Genomic DNA, 23,741 nt, shown 5'->3' on the forward strand with positions numbered 1-23,741 from the left:
CACTTTACTTAAAGCCATCAGTTATGCATTTATAGAGGTTAATAACTGTATTATCACTCACAATAAAGTATTTATAAGAACACAACACGGCTATTAATAACAATATATTCACCAATAACTATTCACCAAAATAACTATAATAACATTATAGCAATCTTTATAAATACTTTATAAATATAAATAATAAATAACCATAAGACTGACTGATTCATACTTATAAATCAGTGTATAATGAATTATGAGTATGCACATTGAAAAACCAAATGCATGACTTATAAGTAAATATAACTAATATAAATATAACTGTTCTTACAATGCAGTATAGGTCTTAACAAGTCTTTATAAACATATTTATAGAATAGTAATACTTATAAATAAGTATAAATGGAGCTATTATTCATTATAAGCATGGGCTTCATAGAAAGTATTGGCAAAAAGTTAAAACTTAAAGAGTTTTTTCCGGAAATGAAAATTCATGCATTGTGAACCTGAATGATTTTTATTTATTTTTTCTCTGTAACACAAAAAGTGATATTAGTCATAAAAGTATCACTGTCTCTGTGGAGCCTTTGTCATTTTTTACTTTTATGAAAAAGTGCAGTGTGAATTTTCTGCAAAACGTCTAATTTTATGTTCTAGTTCACAAAGAAAATCATAGGTTTGGAATAATATGAAAGTGATTAAATAATAAGAGAATTTATTTTTTGTGTGTGTATGTGTGTGTGGTGAACTATAATTTCAATGCACACTGTGCATGACAATATGTCTAAAATTCCTTACTGTGGTCTCAGCTTTGCTCACAGCAATCTTTGTGTCTTTGTGATTTGGAAAATTACAGAAAATAAAAGAGAAAAGACATACGAGGAAAGGCTCCATGCTGGAGTTCAAAGACAAATCTCAATTCTGATACAGGGGAAGTAGAGTGTGGAAAGATCAAAAGAAGAGTGATGTGAAAGGTCAGCGCTCAGTCGATCACAAGCGACTACATAAAGAGGCGTTCCTGTTAAGTAGTGCACTGCACAACCACAGAGAGCCAGAGCTGTGCAGACACCTGAAAGGGACATAGTGGAATGGAAACTCACACTTTGAAGAGACTGGGGAAGGGTGAAACACCTCAAAGCACCTGCATAGTGTGCCATTGCCTAATGGGAAATAAGCAATGGATCTATGACAATATAATTGTAAATTCAGCTCATGCCTCCACTAGGAAATTATTCTTATGCAGTGCATCTCTTTGAGAGAGTTTCAGTGGGTACTCTTAGCATTATTTATATGTTAAATACAAAGGACAGCAATTGTTTCATTTAACCTTCATTTTCTGTTGATACTGATTTTATGTTGTGTTTTGAGATCCCAATGTTGTATGTATAGAATTGTTAATGCAAATTTTGTGAACAGCTGCACCAATGAGGATCAGACAGGTTATTTCAATATATGCGAATTGTATCTAATACAAGTTTGTTATTTGTTATTTTATTATTCTGTGGAATGTTCATAATAGAACATTGATGTTCTATTATGACACACACACACACACACACACACACACACACACACACACACACACACACACACACACACACACACACACACACACACACACACACACACACACACACACACACACACACACACACACACACACACATGCTTCTATGAGCACATAAGAACTAGAACAGGTATAAAGCTTTCAGTCAGTTTCAGCACCACATACAGTGGACAGCTCCCACTATTGTGATTCCTATTAGAATATAGTCATATTACTGTAAGAATATATTTCAGCCTTATCTGACACCTGTACAATATTTAAATTGGTGTGACACTATTAAAATGCCTCATTTTGATGTTTCGTCAGTTTCCCAAAAAGGATTTATAAAGTGCCATCCTATCCTATTCTTGGACAATGGTTCCCAACCCATTTCAACCTTAATAATTTTAAGTTATATGAACAAAAATGGTAACACTTTAAAGAAAGGTCTCATTTGTTAATAGTTAATGTTAACTAACATGAACTAACCATGAGCAATCCATTTGTTACAGTATTTATTAATCTTTGTTAATGTTAGTTAATACAAATACAGTTGTTCATTGTTTGTTCATGTTGGTTCACTGTGCATTAACTAATGTTTACAAATACAACTTATTTTAATAATGTATTAGTAAATGTTGAAATTAATATTAACTAAGATTAACAAATGCTGTATAAGTATTGTTCATTCTTAGTTCATGTTAACTAAGTTAGTTAACTAATGTTAACTAATGAATCTTATTGTAAAGTGTTACCACAAAACTAATTTGTGTGGTTTAAATCAGGCAGAAATACCTCTTTAAGGTTACCACTTCTATAGTGTATATCTTTTTTGTATCTGTGATTTAAGAAACAGTCAGTGCATTGCATGCTTGTTATTTTCACTTCAAATGTAACTAAACACTCTATAGTGATTTGTTTGGTACCCTAAAATGAGCTTTATGTGATAATGTCTAAATTACAGGTTTTATTTAAGTCAAATATAGAATTTACATTAGCGCATTTTACAATACAGATTGTTTCACAGCAACTTTACAGTGATAACAGAAAAAAATAAAAAAAAGATATAGAATAAGATAGTTTTGGATAGGATAGTATTTAGATAGTAAATTATTAGTGATTTATGGGTGTCATAATAATTAGAACAGGTGTTAGATCAGGTAAACATAGCTCCATCTTGTAACACATTTTCTTTTTTCAACATTGCAAGAGACTGAGATTCCTAATATGATCACTTTCTAATGCCAATATTTTGAGTGGGAGCTGTCCACGTACTGTGGTGCTGAAATGTTATTTGAAGCTTTGACCTGTCCTCTGCTCTGAGTTTCTGCTCTAAGCTTAGCTGTTTCTTCAGAAATGTTGTAACAGTTTTATTTAACCCCCCCACACACACACAACCTGTTAGCCGCACGTCACGAATAAATGCAGCATTTGAAACAGGTGGATATATAACAAATAATAGATAAAGAAAAGACAAAGGTAAAATGATCTGGATGCCAAATTAAAAACAGTCTAGACTTCAACTTGACGCGACGCTTTAAAAGTAGAAGGTTCAGTTGTAATCAAGGAAGCTGTCTGCACTGCACGCTTAAATCGGTTCCTTAATTATAACAGGAGAGTGCTAGTTTTTTCGCGTCGTCGCTCGCATGCAGTGCAAGTAAAAGTTGAGGCGGCACGAAGTTTCAGTTCATGTATCGGTCTGCGCAGCTTCAGAGCTCTCTAGATCTTTCCATTTCATCTGCTCACAGCTCTTTATGTTCCTCGTCGTCTTTCGATCGAGACTTCGATTCCCTCTTAAGAGAATATATGGCAAATCCAGACGGTTTGCGATGGGATCTTTTTTTCTGGGAGTCTGAGAGGAATCAAGCACGTCCTCACAGACCAACTGAGCAGTTCTTTCGCTAGTTTTCTCACGGCGTTGCGACACATCATTTAATCTTTGTCGTGTATATATTTCGTTTCTCTACATGGAGGTTTGACGTGGCGTCGACAGTTTTAATATTTATGAGAAAATCTGAATTCACGCGCCTGATTTGGATTATCCGTTTCCCAGGATACCGAACACTGAATCGATCGCGCGTCAACTAGAGACTTCATTTTCCGATTTTCCTGGACTTAAAGACTGCTGAAGGTGCTTTTGGAAATGAGTGGTCCGTTTTCAAAATGTCTTTTTTAAGAATCACTCGTGGAGAGAGACGTTTCCTCAGAGGACGGGAGGGTTTGTAACGCTGAATTTATTGCCGATTTCACGACACGCGTTTTCCATGGCTCCTGCGGTCAGATCGATTAAGCGTAAGGATGCGATTAACTGGCCGAGGATGTCGACAACTTTCTGGGCTGTGCTGCTGTTGACGGCGCTTCTGATCGTGTACTGCGGTGAGTCTGCGGTGTGTGCGATGCGTCTTCGATACGTGTGTGAGGATGTGTAACACTTTATTGATGTGACCTTAAGGATAATGTAGTGTATGCCGTGTCACTCACAAATACACACATACAAACAAAGTCAGTGAGGCTCATGGAAAAGGAAATGTCAAAGCATGTCCCAGACATGACCATAATATACATTTTTAACTTGCGCCTCAAGGAAAGGGACGACGTGTTTTAGCATCTATCTGCTGGATCTTATGATAGGATTGTTAAGTATATTCCTTAATAATAATAATTAAAAAATCCCTTCTTCTAATTGCAAATATACAGGAAAATTAATGCACAAGCAGTCAACTCTGCATGACTCAAACACACAGTTATGCAAAGGCAATTTATACAATCCCTCTAAACATGACTGATAATTTGAAACCTCAGAGATAATTCAGCTCTGGCCATGGTGTTTATACACTAAAATACATTTTAAGCTGAAACTCAAAAGGAAAGTTGTGTGAAACAAGTAGATTGTTAGATTGTCACGGCAATTCGTACGCATTTTACGAGGTGGCTAATTCGTACGAATTCATTCGACCTCACTCGTACGAATTCGTACGATTTTTGCTAAATCGTACATATTTTATGAGTTGGCCAATTCGTATGAATGACCTACCCCTGACCCCGCCCCTAAACCTACCCATCACTGGGGTTTAGACAAATCGTATGAATTCGTACGAATTGTAGCCACATTTGACCCTTTCGTACGAATTGGTCGTGAGAAAGCGTTGGATTATCACAAATGTAACAGACCTCATTGAAATTTACAAGAAAAGGCCTTTCCTCTTATTAGCTAATAGTTTAAATGAAACTTTCACTGACTCTATTAGCACTGTAGTCCACATGACTCCACTAGAACACACACACACAGGTAAAGTGAATTCAATGCACGAATATAGACTCACACACCTGAATCTATGTCTAGAAATGTCAAATTATTTTCATGTCCCAGGCCTGTCTGGGTGGCAGTACATCTGAGAGGATGTTTAGCCTGTAACACTTTACCTCCAGTACCTTTCCATATCTGAGGAAATATGGAAATATATGGAAATATGTGCATAGATGTTTCTGGATTCACTCAATTGATCTTCCTGCGATGCCATGATTTATTCTCCACTTGTCTACAATCAATGTTCTGGATGTTTGTTGTGGGTTAGCAGTCGATTCTTTTTTTTTTTTTTTGGGGGTGCCTGTTTTCTCTTTGTCTCTCTCTATGCAAATCCGCTTGTGCATCTCTGCCCCGACCTGCTTGTTGTCTATGATATTAATCTTCATCTAGATGGGCTGCCCACCGAACGACATCTACGTCTGAGTCGCTGTCAAGACCCCAGACTGGCACCTCGCAGCTCGCTGAGGAGATTGATAACATAAATGCAGGGACACAAAACCAAGTTCTGATGGTTGATTTGTTTATTTATAGCTAGTCACAAACACAACAGAAATTAGGTCTGCAATCCCACTAGTGAGTCATGCAGTCGCTTGCCTCTTTATATTAGCATCTCACAACAAAACAAGTCAGAGTATTCCCCTACAAATGTCATGGTTGTACAGAGGATTGGCTTTGTTTCGGAGAGCAACGGAGATAGGGAAACAGCGGAATGGTTCTCGTGCTGTACCGCAGTTGTACAAATTAATATCAAGCGATATGATATGATGACAAGGACTGTTTGTAATGACTGTTTAATGAATGATATGGCTTTGTTCTGTCCGCTGGCTCCCTCCTCTGGATGCTATACTCGACACATGTTTATTCTTTGCTAGAGATGGACAGATGTATTGTTCAGTTTCAATTGCCGTAGAAACACAGAATAATTGCTGTATTTTTGACACCTTTAGAATAACAAGTGTTGAATATCACAGTTTTTTTCAACTGCTTACACACAAGATCCTTACTTGTCACACAATTTCTGAAACCTGACACTCAAACACTAGAACCACACACCAAATCTGCAAAAACCATACGCTGATTCTCGGCCTTCGACACTTTTGCAAACCACAACACACAATTCTCTATGTAACACACAAAAATCTGACAGGAAGTATCTTGAATTTTTTTTTCAAACACAACCTTTCAAAATGCCACACTAATTTATCAGTGCCTCACACTAACTCCTCACATGTGCAAACACTTATTGCTTTACTAAACACCAACCAATCATGGCTTTAGAATAGGCCTATAAATAGACCAAAGGTCAAGTTAAATGTTTTTCGGACTGTGTAATACTGTATTCACAACCACAAATGCTTACCGTAAAAAAATACAAATAAAATAAATATATGAAGAGTTCAGATGCAAAAGCCTCTAAATGCCATCTGAAATTTTCTTATTGAATGATCATTTTTATCAAGCTCGTATATTTTAATTCAATAATTTCACTTAAATTGCAATGAAGATTACCTATTAATTATAATTTAAGTGAAATTACTGAACTTAAATATACAAGCTTGATAAAAATGATCATTCTTTAAGAAAATTTCAAATGGCATTTAGAGGCTTTTGCATCTGAACTCTTCATATATATATATATAGTTTGGTTTCAATCTTGCTTTCGTGTTTACCGCAAATTTTTCAACATCTATCAGTCTTGTACAGAAATGTACATAGGAGCTCATGAAAGAAGAGCTTTAGGTTTTGAATAACTGTGTGTATGTGATATACAGTATCCCAAAAATATAATATTATGACAAAGGTGTTTGCAACGTAAGACAAATGTTTGCTTTTGAGATTTTGAATTCAGTGCTTCATTTTGCTAGATATGTGAGGCATTTTGCATTTTGTGTGTGCATTTTTTGGATTTGTGTGTAAAGTTTTGAAAAAGAAAAAGGCAAAGTTTTCAGAATGTGTGCAAGCAGTTGAAATGTAATGGATATAAAATATATGATTTTATTTATTAACCAATGGTACTTGCTAATACAAATGTCACTATTCCTTACACATACTAATATTGCTCACAATATTAACCTTTGGTGCGTAACTCGTTCCGTACTCTTTATACTGCGAAGATCAATGATGCAAATTGTTGCGAGTTGTTTACTTTACTAAGCAGTCAGACTTATGATTTTCACTGAAACCACTGGCGGAAAACATCTCACAGGCGTAACCTGAGACATAACTAGAGATCAAGATATCATTGAGACTTGTGGGTCGACTCTTTTGACTTGGTCTAGTAAGCAACATCTTTGCAGGAACCTAAAACCACTCCAGCAACCACATAGCAACACTGTAAAAACCACCCAGCCTCATAGCAGAGTAGACTTCTGCATGGGCAAACATCATTCATTTTTTTCTGCACATATAAAAATGTAGTTATATATTTAGAGTTGTTGTATTTTTTCCCTTTTAAATAACTATTAAACTGTATTGTTTATAGTATTAATAATCCTCATATTTTATAAATACATGATATTGACATTCATATTTTATATACATATATAATAATTTACATTGTGGAATATATTATCCACTAGTCCATTAGTCCATTATCCATTAGTCAAGTCAAGTCACCTTTATTTATAGTGCTTTTTACAATACAGATTGTTCCAAAGCTGCTTTACAGTGATAACAGGAAAATAATGCAACAAAGTTTGCTTCTGCTGTACAGCAAATCATATTCCAGCTTAAGTAAGTTCAGTGATGGTTAATTTCTGTTGTAAAAAAAGTGATTAATTTATATATAGCCGCTCTGGAGAAAACAGTGATGTCATCGTCCTGCTCAGTTCAGTTCTCATATAATGGTGTCAATGCAGGCAGATCAATAATATTGTTCGATATTAAATGTCCCCATTTAATAATAATTTCTTATTCAGAATAATAATCATGTAGGTAGGATGTAGTGTGTTTTTATGACTGTATATTACTGCAAATGTTCAGACAGCCTCACCATCATTAAAGTCAGATGGTGCAGAGAGCATATGGTGCTCTATGAGTGCGTGTATGTGTGTGTGTGTACATGTGTGTGTGCTGATATTCACTGGCTGTGTTACTGTAAACAGATAGAGAGAGAGATCAAGAGAGAGAAATACTAATAGAAAGTAGAAAGTAAGCTCAAACAGGGAAACAGTAAAACACACACCAAAAGGAAGCAGACAAAGAAAGCGAATAGCGCACAATGGTCTCCTCCTCCATCACACATCCCACAGGGTCAATTACGTGCCCTGATGAATCATACCTGCTACAGGCCCGACCCGCATTGCCATAGCCCCGCCCACCGAAGGCATCCCACAATGCACTGCAGCGCATTCACACATCCCCCTCGAAAACAGCCCATGTAGTCTGACACGTTGCTCAAACATTCACAAATGCACACATGCACACTTTTCTCAGTGGTGATCATCAAGACCATTTAAGGGCATAAACAGAAGCTGTTTTTGGTAATTATAGACAGCTTTTGGATGTTGTTGTAAGTTTTGGTTACCAAAGCAAAAATAACCAAAAAGAGAGAGTGAGAGAAATAAATGTGTATTTATATGGTACAATAAGCATGCAGTCATTATAATACCCTTGTCTATTTTAAAGCTAGCCGAAGGCCATTTCCACCGCACGAGCAATTTAACCACTATCTGCATCAAAGGGTGAAGGTGTGGGCTTGTGGAACTTGTCAAGTTTTTTTGTCTGGCCTAGTGGGCACATCATGGAACTCTAACGAAAATGAAGGCATCTTTATGGATGAATATTTAATCAGCTCCGAGGACCTACACGGTTTTTGTGCAGGAAAATATATATTTGCAAAGTTGAAATGTGTGCAGCACATTGTTGAAAGGCTGGATGTATATCATACTAGATCTGTTTCATACTACTGAATATGGTTTCCATTTTTAATGTAATTAATGGATTTGTTTTTTACATGTACTGTGTAAAAAAATAAAAAAATATTATACAACAGTTAGTTCCAGTCTGCTAATTTGATTGGATAACAGCACTGGAATGTTTCACTGTTGGTATCAGGGTTCACTTCCACTTCATGGTACTTAACATTACTTTCTCTACAAATGTTATTAAACGTGTAGTTATCTAAAAACAAAACATGGGTTTGCCATGTTGCTGTGTCCATGGACTTTTATTTTGATATTCTTTTGTCTTGCTTTGCCTGTGTTCAGCGCTGGAGTGTTTAGTTCCTGTTTTCTTGGTTGCCATAGTTATTCATTGTTTCATTGAGTCTCACCTGTCCCTCATTACCACTGTGTATTTATACCCTCAGGATCTGTTTACACAACACCGTTTTCAACAAAAAATGTAAGACTTTTTATCCATTTTAGCCGTTCATTTACACAACAACAACGTTTTGGGTGCCTGAAAACGCACATTTTCAATGTAAACAACAAAAACGTGAACCTCCGAAGATGATGATGTCATGCACATGCGTATTACATGTTCAGTCTGTGGTGTTTCATCGCCATCTAATGCCTGGCAGCAGAATACAGCGTTTTTAGTCGCTTTCGCGGATCCGTGTGAATGGGGATCGGTTTGATCGGTCTGCACGCGGAAGACTCAAAGGAAAACTTCGCCGTTTTAAGCGTATCGTTGTCGTGTAAATGTACCCTTAGTTAGCTTCTGTTATTTGTCTTGTGTTAACATTGCTACCTGGATGTTCTCTCTGTTGTGTGGATTATCTATGTTTGTGTCTTTATTTCTATTAAATACTACTTCATTTATATTCAAGCCTGATCGTTCTGAAGAAAACAGCCAGCAGGTGTGACAATTGCATTGTATACTAAATGTCAAAATGGCATCTGCATACAAATGCTAGACCTTTTGTTTTATGAACCATGGTTTGTGAAGGGAGTCCTCATACAATTGCACATACAGTTTAGTGCAGTGCAGTGAAAATTGTGCTTTGTAATTTTTGAACTGGTCTGAAAGCGACTTGATTTGCTTTCTAATGTGAGATAAATGCGGTTAAATTGAGCTGTAACACTTTACAATAAGGTTCATTGGTTACCATTAGTTATCTACCTTAGTTAAAATGAACTGAGAATGATCAATATTTCTACAGCATTTATTAATCTTAGATAATATTAATTTCAACATTTACTTATAAGTTATTAAAATCAAAGGTTGCATTTGTTAACATTAGTTAATGCACTGTGAACTAACATGAAAAAACAATGAACAGCTGTATTTTTATTAACTAACATTAACAAAAATGTATTAATACTGTAACAAATGTATTGCTCATTGTTAGTCCATGTTAGTTAATACATTAATGTTAAATAATAAATGTATTGCTCATTGTTAGTTAATGTTAGTTAATACAATAACTAATGCTAACTAATGATACCTTATTGTAAAGTCTTACCAATTGAGCTTATGTGTCAAGAAATAAGAAGTTTCTAGTCTGAATGTGTAGTGCACGTAGTTCTACAGTTTAGCATGTAGAACTTCCCTTGTGTTCATGTGAGGTTTTTTGCTTAATGTTGATCCGTGAGAAATCCGAAAATGTATATATAAAAAAAATATATATATAAAAAAACATGCTTAGTGTTTATTAATGTGAACCCGATCTGCAGACATCTCCTCCAGGCTCTCATAAATTTGATCACTAATTGCTGTTTAAATGTGCGTGTTAGACCATAAATTAATTTAAATTTGGTATCAGTTTTAATGGGTGCACTAGCATGCATAAAACATAAATTTTGACATTTCACACAAGGGTCTTCTTCATTTAAGGGGACGTGCACGCTGCTAACAATCTGGCTTCATTCTTGGTTGATGTAACGATGAGGGTGTGAATTTTAATGATCAGCTGGAACCTCAAACACACACGCACTGCTTGAGGGGCGGAGAAAGACAGGGAAGACTAACATACTTGCGGCGGGCTGTTAAAATGACTCCACTTCTTTATAGGGAACCAATCACTTGAAAGAAAATGCCACCCTGGCGTTTTGAATTCCTGGAGGGCTCCATCAACACGGGGTCGCTCACGGGCTGTGACAGGAAATGTCTGGGGTGGAAACACTCTTGAGAAGTGAATGAAGGATAACAAAGAAGGAAGAGAGAGAAGCAGACAATGAGACTGAGAAAGATGGATAAAAATGTTCCGCCCCGCTATGATCAGACTTGGGAATAACATGCAATGGAAATGGAACTTTCCCCAAATGGCACACACTCTGGTGTCCCATTACTTTTGCAAAGTTTTAGAGGCATTTCTATCCAAAAATGTTAATATACAATGTCATAATTTTGACAATTTACAGTGAACATGTTATTAAATATTGACTCAACCCTTTTTTAATTAGTAACACAACAACTCCTATTTCCACATGATTTTGGAAATTGAAAATGTAATAAAAAAAAATGTAATTACGCTTAATTTGAAACCTTCCTACGGCACAGGAAGATTAGGAAATAACCTCATTATATTTTCTCAGTTTTCACAAAATTGTGTGTTGTGTTGACTGCATTCATAAGTTCAACCACTCAGCTCTTTTGCCAAAATTATTATTATCTAATATTATATATTATAGTTAATTAACAACTACCAACATTTGGTCCCATAACACGAACCAAATATGAATATTTATAATAAATTCAACCCACATTTTTTTTTTATTTTTTTTTTTTATTATTAATGTTGTTTAATTATTTTGTATTTAATTTATTATGTTTATTATTGTATTATTGTTTATAATTAACTGTTACTAGGCCTACTATTGCTAGAAAATAACAAAATAAAATAAAATAAAAATGAAATAAAACAGCTCATATAATGTTTAGCTTGATGATGCACACAAACAACATCCTGATAACACTGACCATTTGTTTAAAAAAAACAAAACAAAAAAAAAACTGCCTAAAGGCCCGTTCACACAAAGGACGATAACTATAACAATAACGATAAATATATAGTTCTAAAAATCGTTGTAAATATAGTTCACACCACAAGTGTAAGAGTGTAATAATGATAATTCAAATCACTTACAGAATTATTATTATTTTTATTTATTTTTTAGCTTATGAACGATTAAACATTGACAGCCAATCAAAACATAAAAGACATCAAACACACGGTGTACTTTGAATAAACAGAACGACATCGTCTGCTGCTGTGAACGCTTATAGTTATCATTCTCGGTGTGAATGGGCCTTTACACAGTCAGAAAAGATTCCCACAATCAAATGTTACTTTATAAAAAGACAGCTGCATTTATCGTGAAGTCGTAGAGGTAGTTACTCGTCTGAAGAAAAGATCGGGGTCGCTCAACAAATGCATGTTAGAGAAGAGGTAGTTGTGTGGAAGTCAGCTGTATTCAATCATGCAGATGTGTCTTTTGCCAAACACTTAACAGGATGCCAGACTGTAATGCATGGTTGAGCCTGACAAGACATCTCAGAAACATGATTCAAAAGCTTTTCCTGCCTTGATGGATCACGGAATGCAACTGTATATAAATGGGAGAGCAAGTGTTTCAACGGTTCTGATATTCAGTAAAATAAAATCTTTGAAAATCAGAAACAAGCACATGCACTTCACAGCAGTTGGAGATATAACAAAAATGGCAAATGGCAATAATATTGCATTTTTCTCTAATGATATACTGACACCTGTGACCTAATTTTACAATTCTATATTATTGTGCAAAGGATTGTGCATAAATGGCCTATGGTTATGCTAATGGAGGACTATTTGGCAGAAAGATATGATGATGATGATGATACTAGGCAATGATAAAAGACACTAATGTTTAACAGTATTAATATAGTACTGATCAGATCAAGTATTTGTATTGTGCTTGTATAGCAGCTTTACATTTTTTATTTTTTTTATTTTTTTAAACCTTAATGAGCTCAAACCAATATTTTTCTCTTATTCTAATTTTAAAATTTGATCTGATTGATTGCAAGCAGCAGTTGTGTGTGGCTTTCTAAAACCGTACATTAGTGTGCAGCACGTCTCAATAGAGAATTGTGTTCATTGATCATTACTTGATGTATTCACTGATTACTAATTGGCAGCATCTGTTTACATACTGCAAACAACTTGATTATACATTCAAAGCCTATCTTCGTCAGAGTTACAGCTCGTGTTTGTTGCTTTCATGTTACCTTTTTTGAAGCCCTTTCTCACATTAACTTCATAACAACAGCCTGATGTACAGTATACTGTCTGAGAACCGACTGCATCTGTTCAACAGCTCATCTAGCAAGCACTGACTCAAGTAATCCTGCCACTGTGTCTACTTTGTTTCTTTACAGTGTCCTTGTTACATATGTTACATGTACTTACCATAGTAATAACAGTAAATTATGCATAACTACATGCAACTAATCCTCAACCAAATCCTACCCTAACCTATTCAGTTGCTTAATATTACTCAGTTCTTAAATATATAATTACACTGTAACAATGACACCTTAAAATAAAGTGTAACCCAACCATCTTACTTACTATTAAGTAAGGGATAATGTACACCCAGCCGGTGGTTCTCTCAAAATAACCCCTGACAGGATGATGAGGACTTGATGAGGGTTATTTTGAGAGAATCCCCGGCTGGATGTATATTATCCCGCTTATTACAGGGCTACTTGCCACATAAGTAAATAATTAGACATGAAATATTGATCTGAGTTGAAATATTTTATGAGGTTTTTAAACTCAAAGCTTCTGCGGAGAGAGCAGTTGCTAGCGCGGCAAGTTCAAACTAAACGGACATTTAAGAAATACGGTATACAGTCATTCATATCACTTATTACACAGCATTTCGCCACATAAATAATTATGGGGATAAGATATATTGATTTCAGATTAAACTGTTTTAAAATCGTACCTGTTTGTATCTAATAATCCAACAGTGTACAAAACAATAGTCCCAAAATGGCTGCAGCTGCGTTTGTATGAGAAAAGAGAGAGCGACTCCACGATACTGGATGGCATAATTAAATAACTGTACACAAAATATTGATTCGACTGAGTTTTAATATTTTATTAGCTCACCAAATGCAAAACATCCACGAAGAAAAAACGTTCCTAGCAAGGGTATAGCGCTGCTGACTTCAGTGACCCGGATGAGCCTGCATTATCTGTTTTCAGAGGTTGTTATCTGGGAATAACTTACAGCTGGATGGCTCGATTGACCAATCAGAATCAATTACACGGCAATCAGCCGTGTAATAATAAGCGGTAATAAGGAGTTTAGTGAGTTAATAGTGAGAATCAAACCCTAAACTTATGTGTCCATAATATTAATACGTATAACACTAGTAACAGTATTAGGTTACACTTTATGGTAACACTTTTTACAGTGTTCTTTATACATATGTTACATGTACTTACTATAGTAATAACAGTAAATTATGCATAATTACATGTAACTAACCACTAACCAAATCCTAATCCTACCCTAACCCTATAGTAAGTACATGTATGTACTTGCTTAATATTACTCAGTACTTAAATATATAATTACACTGTAACAATGACACTTTAACCCCTTACCCGTCAGGGATCACTGGTGATTCCGGATTATTGTAGTTCAAAATATGTCTGAGCTTATATATCTCAATATTAATAACAGTCTGGTCAATTTTGAGTCTTGAACTATAAACTCTCAAGGGTTGGCTTTCTAAATGTATGTGTGTTATGTTTCTATTCAGAATTACTTATGAGCAGTAACCTTTTTATTTTGTGTATGTCATGTATGCAGCACTTGCCAAAATTGTAATTATGCATAAGTTACTGTTATTACTATTAAGAACATGAAAGATGTAAGGACAGTGTAAAATAAAGCATTACCCAATAATAATATGTAACACTTTACAATAAAATTAAATCTGTGAACAACAATTTTACAGCAATATAATGTATTGTTAATTTATAAATATATTGCTAATAAATGTATTTGTATATTTATTAATACATTGTTTATTGCTTAACTTTAACTGGCTCATCCATGATATTGCAGTCCTAGGTCTTTTTTTACTGTATTCACAGTATGTAACTAATTGGCTGTTTTATCTTGTGTTGGTAAAAATGACTCCATTAAGGCCCTGTCCCAAAAAGCACACTCGATATGAATTTGTGGTCTTGTGGCCTTCACTTGTGCACGTCTGTGAAGTCCTTAAGATCATGTGGTGTCCAATTTGTCATTTCAGGCTTCAGTGGTGTACCCAAGATTGCCTCCATTGTAGCCACCATGCACCCTTAATGAACCCTTTTCCCGAAACTTTCACTGGAGACATCACAGCAGACTAATAACCAGTCTAGCAGTCGATGTGGAAAAAAGTGTAGACTCAGAAAAGGACTGAGAAGGAGAAGGAGTCTGATACTCAAAGTTGTTTCCAAATAGAGTTTGACTGTAACATGTTTCTGAGCTAATAACATGACACTTCAATAAGCACATGAACACATAGCACAAGCAATTATTTGGCAAACTGTTTTCAATTAGATTTGACTTCGGTATCACTTTATTTTGATGGTCCCTTTAACACATTCTTTTGACTGTAAGTAACGTTGCAACTACATGTCAACTAACTCTCATTAGAGTATTAGTAGACTGTCTGCTTAAAGGGATAGTTCACCCAAAAATGTAAATTAGCCCATGATTTACTCACCCTCAAGTCATCATAGGTGTATATTGTAACAAACTTTGCTTGCAACTTAAGTAAACCAGTAGTCACTTAAAAGTTCAGGGCACTCACAAGGCATGGATGAATAAGGGGAAAAAAAAACTGTATCAATACTTGAAATCAGACAAAGATAGGCATAAGCAGGTTAACCAACAAAGTATATGGATAACTTAATAGTCAAATCAGAAAAATTAACACTTATCCGAGAGGCCTTGATCAAATAGTCCATACGTGAGAAGTATTGTCCTTATGTGTGAATCCTTAGTCCTTGAGCCCAAAAAGTTAATCAAAATGTCCAGGGAAAATGGTAATAATCCTCCAAACGTGATGAAATAGCAAACATACCAAAAAGCCCAAGTCTTCTCTTGAGCCTCGATGAGTAATTAATCCATAAACGACTTCAAAGGAGAAGGCTAAAAAAAACACCAATCTGTTTGGTTCAAACAGGATCACCTAACATGCATGCTGTCTTGCCAAAACCTGGCTTGGCCTTTTCTACTAAAGAAGGCCTCCCTCTTCCAAGGTGCTCTCCTGTCAAAATAAAAATCAATTTTGCCAACTACAGGATGTTTCTGCACCAAACATAAAAGTCCCACATACAAAAGACAGAGAACTTCGACTAGGGCCTGAAACCAATTGAATCATACATATACTTATTTTACAGTATTTTATCCTCCTTCACATTTGTAAAATAAAGTATGTGTATTTCTCTTAGCCCTAATATAGAAGTGTCACAATATGACATTCTTCTTTCGGACGAATACAATCGGAGTTGTATTAAAAAATGTCCTGACTCTTCATAATGACGCTTTTATAATGGCAGTCCATAAAAGTGCATCTATCCATCGTAAAAGTGCTCCACACGGCTCCTAGGGGTTAATACAGGCCTTCTGAAGCGAAGCAATGCATATTTAAATTTTATAATGTAAAATAACTAGCTTCCGGCCAAACAAACATAAGGATTTAACTTAAGTATAAGCGCAACTTCTGTATGTTCGTTTGGCCGGATGATGGATAGATGCTCTTTTATGATGGATAGATGCACTTTTATGGACTTCAAATCAGAAACGGCCATTCAATGCCATTATAAAGCTTGGAAGAGCCAGGACAATTTTTTATATTACTCTGATTGTATTCGTATGAAAGAAGAATGTCATATACACCTAAGATGATTGTATTCGTCTGAAAGAAGAATGTCATATACACCTAGGATGACTTGAGGGTGAGTAAATCATGGGCTAATTTAAATTTTTGGGTGAACTATCCCTTTAATGCTAACTCTTTATTTTGATGCTCCTCCAACAGACACTCTACTGACTATAAGTAACTTTGCAACTACATGTCAACTTATTCTAACCCTAACCCTACCAGTCTACTGATACTCTACTAATACTCTAGTGAGAGTTAGTAGACATGTAGGTGCACCGTTACTTAAAGTCAACAGAATGTGTTAAAGGGACCATCAAAATAAAGTGAAACCTTGACTTCTTCTATGGCACTTGTAGTTGTCAATGCATTATGGGTTTGCCTGGATCACATTTGGTCACTTTGATAAAGCTTACTAGGGTTTGTAACTCATCTGTATATCTTGATACAGATCAGACGCAAGGTCAACGTCTAAAGGAGAGGGATGGAAGTGTGTGTGATGCTGATGCAATATGCTCACACTAGACTGTGATGCCTTCAGCCAGACCACATCAGAGATATGAGATAGACCTGATCAGACCAAGAGATGTATTGACGACAGAATGAAGTGAAGAGAGAGAGCTTACAAATGCTATTTGAAGATCTCATTGTTAGAGCAGCAGCCAGAGTTGCCAACTTGTGCTCACTCACTGGCACATGACTTTATTGCTATCCGTATCTGTGGTAAAATAAAGAAGAACAAAAAAATATTTTTGTCTGTCAAAATATTTTCTCTGTCATACACAGAGATTCAATTAAACTAAATAACACTGCAGAATTGGGACTGGACATACATATTTTAAGACGAACAGACTGCAGTTCAACTCTAAAGTTATTTGTATTGTTGTCGTTTTAATTAAAATAGCAACAAATCCTGTAAAAATGTGCATCGATACTGACTGAAAGTGGACTGATGAATGTTCCAACATGAATTGCATGCGTTTTTGTCTGTTCAGACCATTGCATAAAAAAACAGCAGACGTGCTGAATATAGTCTCAGTCTCAGACGTCAGGCCCACGGACTGCCCACACTCTGTTCATTGAACATCTGATGCTTATGGGCACATTAAACTGGAAACACTCTGACTGGCTGGTTTCTGTAGGTTTTCCAGGAGCATAGTTTCTCTTCTTGACTAAGTGGGTGTTCCAGTCCAACGTCCAGCGGTAAACAGTCCAGACCTTAAACGGTCAGTCAAAGATCTGGCTATGCAAGATTTAAGCTTGAATGAAAATAAAAATGTATTATTTAACAGTTGGTGGTACTTATAGAAAAGCAGGAATACCCTAGTTACCCTGGTACACAAAGCAACTTTTCCTTTCCAACCCGATCTTCTGAGAAAACATTGGTGATTATGCAACAAAATGAAAATGAAGTGCCGATTCAGGTGCCGATTATATTTAGACAGAAAAAAGAAAAGAAGATTTCCATCCCTAATATTTGCCGTGAGAGAGGTTTGTTTGCGCAACAATAATAACAAACTCTTGCGTGCTAGTCGTCTTTACCTTGATTACAATCGTCATCCATCACAACTTTACTGTCGCGACACTGGTTTGCTGCTTAACCGAAAGATGTAGTTTGCGTGTCATATGCTCATGCAGCAGTTCGGCCCAAAACCTGATTCTTATTTTCGCTGTAATGTATTGATTGAAAAACTACGGAAGCTTGTTTCCGCGACAGAATACAAATTTTGTAAAGATAACTGCAACTTTTTATCTCACAATTGTGTTTTTACATCTTGCAATTCTGACTTTATTTCTCAGAATTGTGAGGTATAAAGTCAGAATTGCGAGATATAAATTCACAATTGCGTGTTATAAAGTCAGAATTGCGAGATATAAACTCGCAATTGTAACTTTTTTTCTCGCAATTGCGAGTTTATATCTTGTAATTCTTTTTTTTTTTTTTTACAGAATTGTGAGATATAAATTTGCAATTGTGAGATAATGGGCCCTATCTTGCACCCAGCGCAATTGACTTTGTACAGTGCACAGCGGACTTTTCCCCCCACAGACGCACGTCGGTAAATTAGGAAATGAACTTGCGCTCCCAGGGGCGGTTCAGCACAAAGAGCGCAACGTGCATGCACTTTGCTTATCTCATCTACACACAGACGCAGCAGTTCTCATTTTTAGAAAACCATACATTATTACAAGGAAAAATATTAACACACGAGGGAAATCATTGTTGTGTCCATGAAGATGTGAAAAAATAGGCATAAATCTTGCTTACACATTTACCCATGTTTTTATACGCCTGTTTAACCGAAGCTAATTTGGTCGGGTTTCTCCCATCCCCATACAATGTCACTTCTCTGTCTTTTACGGCCCTGACGAGAACGTCGGTCTCCTCGGCTGTGAACCGCTCCTGGCGTGCGCCTGGCAAATCCGCCGTTATAATAGCAATCCATCATGGAACAAGCGCGCCTGCTCTTAAAGGGAATGTGAGATGTCGCTCTGATTGATTTATTTCACGTTACGCCCAAACCACACCTATGAATAATGAAGCTACTTCAGACCAACCCATTTTAGATTTGCGTCGGGCGCTTGAGTCATTTAATCCCGCCAGTATAATAGCAACAGCGCCCAAGACCCGCCCACAAAGTTACTTGCATTTCGCGCTTGATACTTGCGTTTCAGATCGTTAAAATAGGGCCCATAAAGTCCATAAAGACTGACTTTTTTCCTCCGAATTGCGGGTTTATATCTCACCATTCTGACTTTATGACTCGCAATTGTGACTTTATATCACGCAATTCACACAATAAACTCGCAATTGTGAGAAAAAGTCAGAATTCCGAAAAAGTCGGAAACAAACTTACATACCAACACACTACAGAGGTTTTTGCTTTCAAACGGCATTTGTAGATAAAATGAAAATTACTCTAGTCTACGTCACACTCCTGGGTTCCCTTACGCATTTATGCACATGTGCACTCCTAAAAAAAACGGCACAGATTGTTGACACGCTAGATGAATATGTGCATACATTTAAATGGGATGAAAGACATTGAATGTAATGAATTTTAGCTTGCTTACTGTGCCCAAGAGCATGATCTGTTTAAGTCCACATTTCATTTGAAAAAATAATGTTTTTTTTGTAAAAAATGCTTGAGAGCTATAGTTCCAACCATGCAAGTTTGCTGCCCTTGTCTTCATCTTACTTGATCCCGCTGTCAAAAATAGTATCCATTTTTTGCTGTAATAGATAGTCTAGTTTTCAGATCCATCTTATGCAAACTGCTTTCCATTATACTGTGTGATTTTGTTATTTTATTTTTGTACACTTTGCAAATCTATTTCAAATGCACCTACTGAAGCTTTCTCGGTGTGTAAGGCTAGATTTAAAGAGAACACAATTCTGTTTTCTTAAATATGGGATGACTCCATATTATAAGATGGCTGGCAACCCCTGGCAGCAGTGGCAATGAACCCTAGAGATATTTGTTCAACTGAAGCTGTGTAATTCCACCATACATTCATGCTCCCGAAACATGACTTTGTTAAGCCTCATTTCTAGCTTCCCGAGGCTAAGACTGACTCTTTCCAACCTCCTCCGAGCGCTGACGCGTAAAAGATCCTATTGTATCACTGACATGCATGTGAATTATACGAGTGGCACTTGGGGGTTGCGATATTCATTACATTACAACTACTGTGATCTTGTTAAAACATGTTACATGACACTGGCAGGAAAATTAATGCGCTCTATAATACATTCTGTTTCAAAGACTCTGCCTCGCCATTGTGCTAAAACTTTCAAAAGTCCCAAAACTTAAAATGGTTGTAAAAAGTGGTAAATGTTTTAAAATCTATTCACCAAGTGAAACCGTCAGTCCGGCTGCTTACCTCCTCTCAACAATTCACACAATTTGAGCTATAATTCATGCCTGCAAGACAGCTGAATTTACTTTGCAATAAACCACCTCATATTGATTTTATCTCATACACTTCTTATATAACTCTTGGTTATGCTATACAAAACTAATCTTCTTGCCACTTTAAACAATGTGCATATTTTCCTTCATAGAAGTGATTCCAATTGCTTGACAACCAAGTGCACATTGATATCTACTGTTATCTTAATTTAAATATGCATGTGGTGCGACCATGATTTGTCAGTTCAGAAGCAATCTAATATCTCAACTAGCCCGCTCCAGAGTTTGTGCATTCACTGGCAGCATTCAAAGGCTAACCGAGCACAAAGATTGCATAAATTTAATTACTTAATTTGTCAATGTCAGTAGTCAGACACTGGTTGGATTTCATAGCACTCTAGCACAGGACTGGGGGCCATGCTTTACTCGTGACTGCTTATTTAAATTATCTTCAACCTTTGAATATTTCAATCGTACATATTTTACGAGTTGCCCAACTCGTATGAATTCGTACGAATGACCTACCCCTGACGCAACCCCTAAACCTACCAATCACTGGGGTGTAGGAATTCGTACAAATTAGCCACCTTTTACCCTTACGAGCCACCCTTACGAATTTGTCCGAATTGGTCGTGAGATAGCGTTATATTATATTATTATTTTTTTTTAGGAGAGATATTAAAATGATATCCACTTGATAATCCAACAAATAAAACAGAAAGGGATCCAAAACAAATACAAAAATATCCATACATTTTTTACCATACTTGTCAGAAGTTGACTTTTTTTTAAACAATTCAAAACTTTTAAAACTTTGTATATTTATCAAGCATACAGCTTTTATGAGCTCTTGTATGAGCTCACATTAATTGAGAGACATAGAATACGATATTTGTACTTAAATATAGGGCCATTTAAAATGAATTAGTAAAGGCAAAAATGTATCTAAGATAACTATATTCATATAAATTTTACCTTCTTGTTGTTAATTAAAGTCCATGGACATGTTAAACAATTAACTACCCAACACTGTTCAGTTTGACCTGGCATTCATTCATATTAATGGGGCTGTTTTGATGTCTGTCATAATTGTCACAAGTCGGGTGGCAATCAAAATATGGCTGCTACTTGCTAATCCCTCCCACACAGAAGACAGATGTCAAAGTGGTAATTTACAAATCCATCGGCGCTGTTCTTGAAATCGTATGAGCTGAACGGTAGAGCGATGTGATCGTGGCCCAGTGTAATAAGTTAAGTCATGTCGGCAGAATCTAGAAAAATAATGACTGTGCAAAGAAAATGGGAAATAGAATTTCAAGGGTTGATAACTGTCACTGAATGATTTTAGTATGAAATGACTATAATAAGATGAGGCATGCCAACCACACATTTGCAAACAAGACCATTAGGAGAACAAATGCTGCTGTGCTTGAAGGAAGCAGAGATAAGAGTGTTGTCCACTCTTGACCTACAAGACAATATCATTCGTCATGCAGCATCATGCAATAAAAAACCTTATTCAGACTTAAACTTGAAGGCAAGGCAAACACTCACTTTTGCAGTGCAGGGGTGCATTTTGCATGCCAATATTCATGCGTGTTGTGAATCGAATGCATTATCTGATGCAGAAGAAATGAAATAAACAATCTGGCCAGGAGCTCAGCGGGGGCATGAAGATGGTGTCCATTGGGAGAGGTGGCCCTAATCATTGTAAAGCATTTCCTCTCACACACAATGCTGGGCCGGTAATCTAATGCACGCATTATTCAGCCTGCATCTATTAAAAGAAAGCTGCGTGAGATTTATCGCCCAGGTTTAACTGTATGGTAAAATAGCGCATTAGGCAGATGATATCACGGTGTATGAAATGATTATGCATGCTTGCAGAAAAGTGGAAGAGGCCAGCTTAATTAAATGCAAGGTCTTGGTTATACATCACTGGCTCTCTGCTCAGCCCTTTTAACCAAAATGGCTGTTATTTTTAAAAGCAAAGAGCTGAGATGAAGCTTTTTCCACTTTGCCTGTTCTACATACCCTTCTGTTTTGTTAAAGGGGGTGGAGGACAGGGGGTGTGGTGCATGGGCCAAAATTTAGCTTCTATTTTCTGCTCTACTGCTCACACGCACGCCAAAGCAAGGCAATTATATTTCAGTCAGTTTAAGTCTAAGTTTTGCAGATCTGTCAATCTGTCTAAACGGACAAATGGGAATTGTAATTGCGTCACCTTGGGAAAATACGTCCTTTGCGTTTAACTCAAAAATGGAACATATTTAGTAAGTGGCTTGACAGTTAAAAAGCTATTTTATTTTCTTAGGTCTGAATAAATTGTTCATCCAACAAATGGAAATTTTGTTGTCATTTACTCATGTTATTCCAAACGTGTATGACTTCTCACCTCAGCACATATCCAGGCTGCACTTTCCTATAAAAAGAAATGGAACGGGAATAAGAAAAAAAAAAGAAAGAAACAAATGTAAATGAATCACATAAGTCTAAAGTAACATAAAAGTTATCCATACTTTTACTACTAAAAGTAATTCATAAAAGTAGCCTAGTCTTCTTAACTCTTTCCAATGTTTTTTTAAGTTGCCAGTCACCGCCAGCATTTTTGATCATTTTCTTAAAATTTGCATGCCCCTCCCGAATATTTGTTGTATGAATATCTGAACATGCAATATATCACAAGAAAGAACAAGGTAGAGGTGTAGAGACCCTCTATAAACAACAACAAACGTTTATTCTTTTTTATCAACTCTTGAATGTGGGCATGTTTCATAAAAAATCAAGTATCGCTTTAGTTCAGGCTGGCCACGTTAAATTTGCATCAGCTGACAGTCTGGGATATAATCTGTAATCTAATCTGATATCTGTTTCATGAATGTCTTCAGCATACAGTAATCTCATTGTAATCATCCTTCCTCGTGTATTTTAGCTTGTTACAACTGATGTAAAATGTTTGCAATTATGTATGCATGATTACTGGATCTGTTTTGTTACCCCAGGGGTTTTGACTTGTTGGACTCCTTGCTCTGTCCAGGAATGGCTGCATGGAGAATGCCCAGAACACAACAATACCGCCAACATTAACTGTATAATAAATATACATTTGATGATAGTGGCCCAGACTGAAAAAGCCATTTTTTTTAGTTAAAAGCTGATAAAAATGGTTTTG

The 23,741-nt window shown here is 36.2% G+C and overlaps 1 protein-coding gene across 1 annotated transcript in view; it reads left to right on the top strand.

Annotated features, from left to right (window-relative positions):
- The first annotated feature begins 3,204 nt into the window (after nucleotides 1–3,204).
- The window catches only part of tafa5a (TAFA chemokine like family member 5a), a 169,976-nt gene continuing 149,439 nt past the window's right edge, over nucleotides 3,205–23,741 (top strand). The window contains exon 1 of the mRNA XM_082167464.1: nucleotides 3,205–3,904. Coding sequence (XP_082023590.1) covers nucleotides 3,793–3,904 — 112 coding nt within the window. The 5' untranslated portion in view covers nucleotides 3,205–3,792. The remainder of the gene's footprint in view (nucleotides 3,905–23,741) is intronic.

This window comes from Leuciscus leuciscus (genome assembly GCF_965113295.1).
Source record: "Leuciscus leuciscus genome assembly, chromosome: 4".
Taxonomy (NCBI): Eukaryota; Metazoa; Chordata; class Actinopteri; order Cypriniformes; family Leuciscidae; genus Leuciscus; species Leuciscus leuciscus.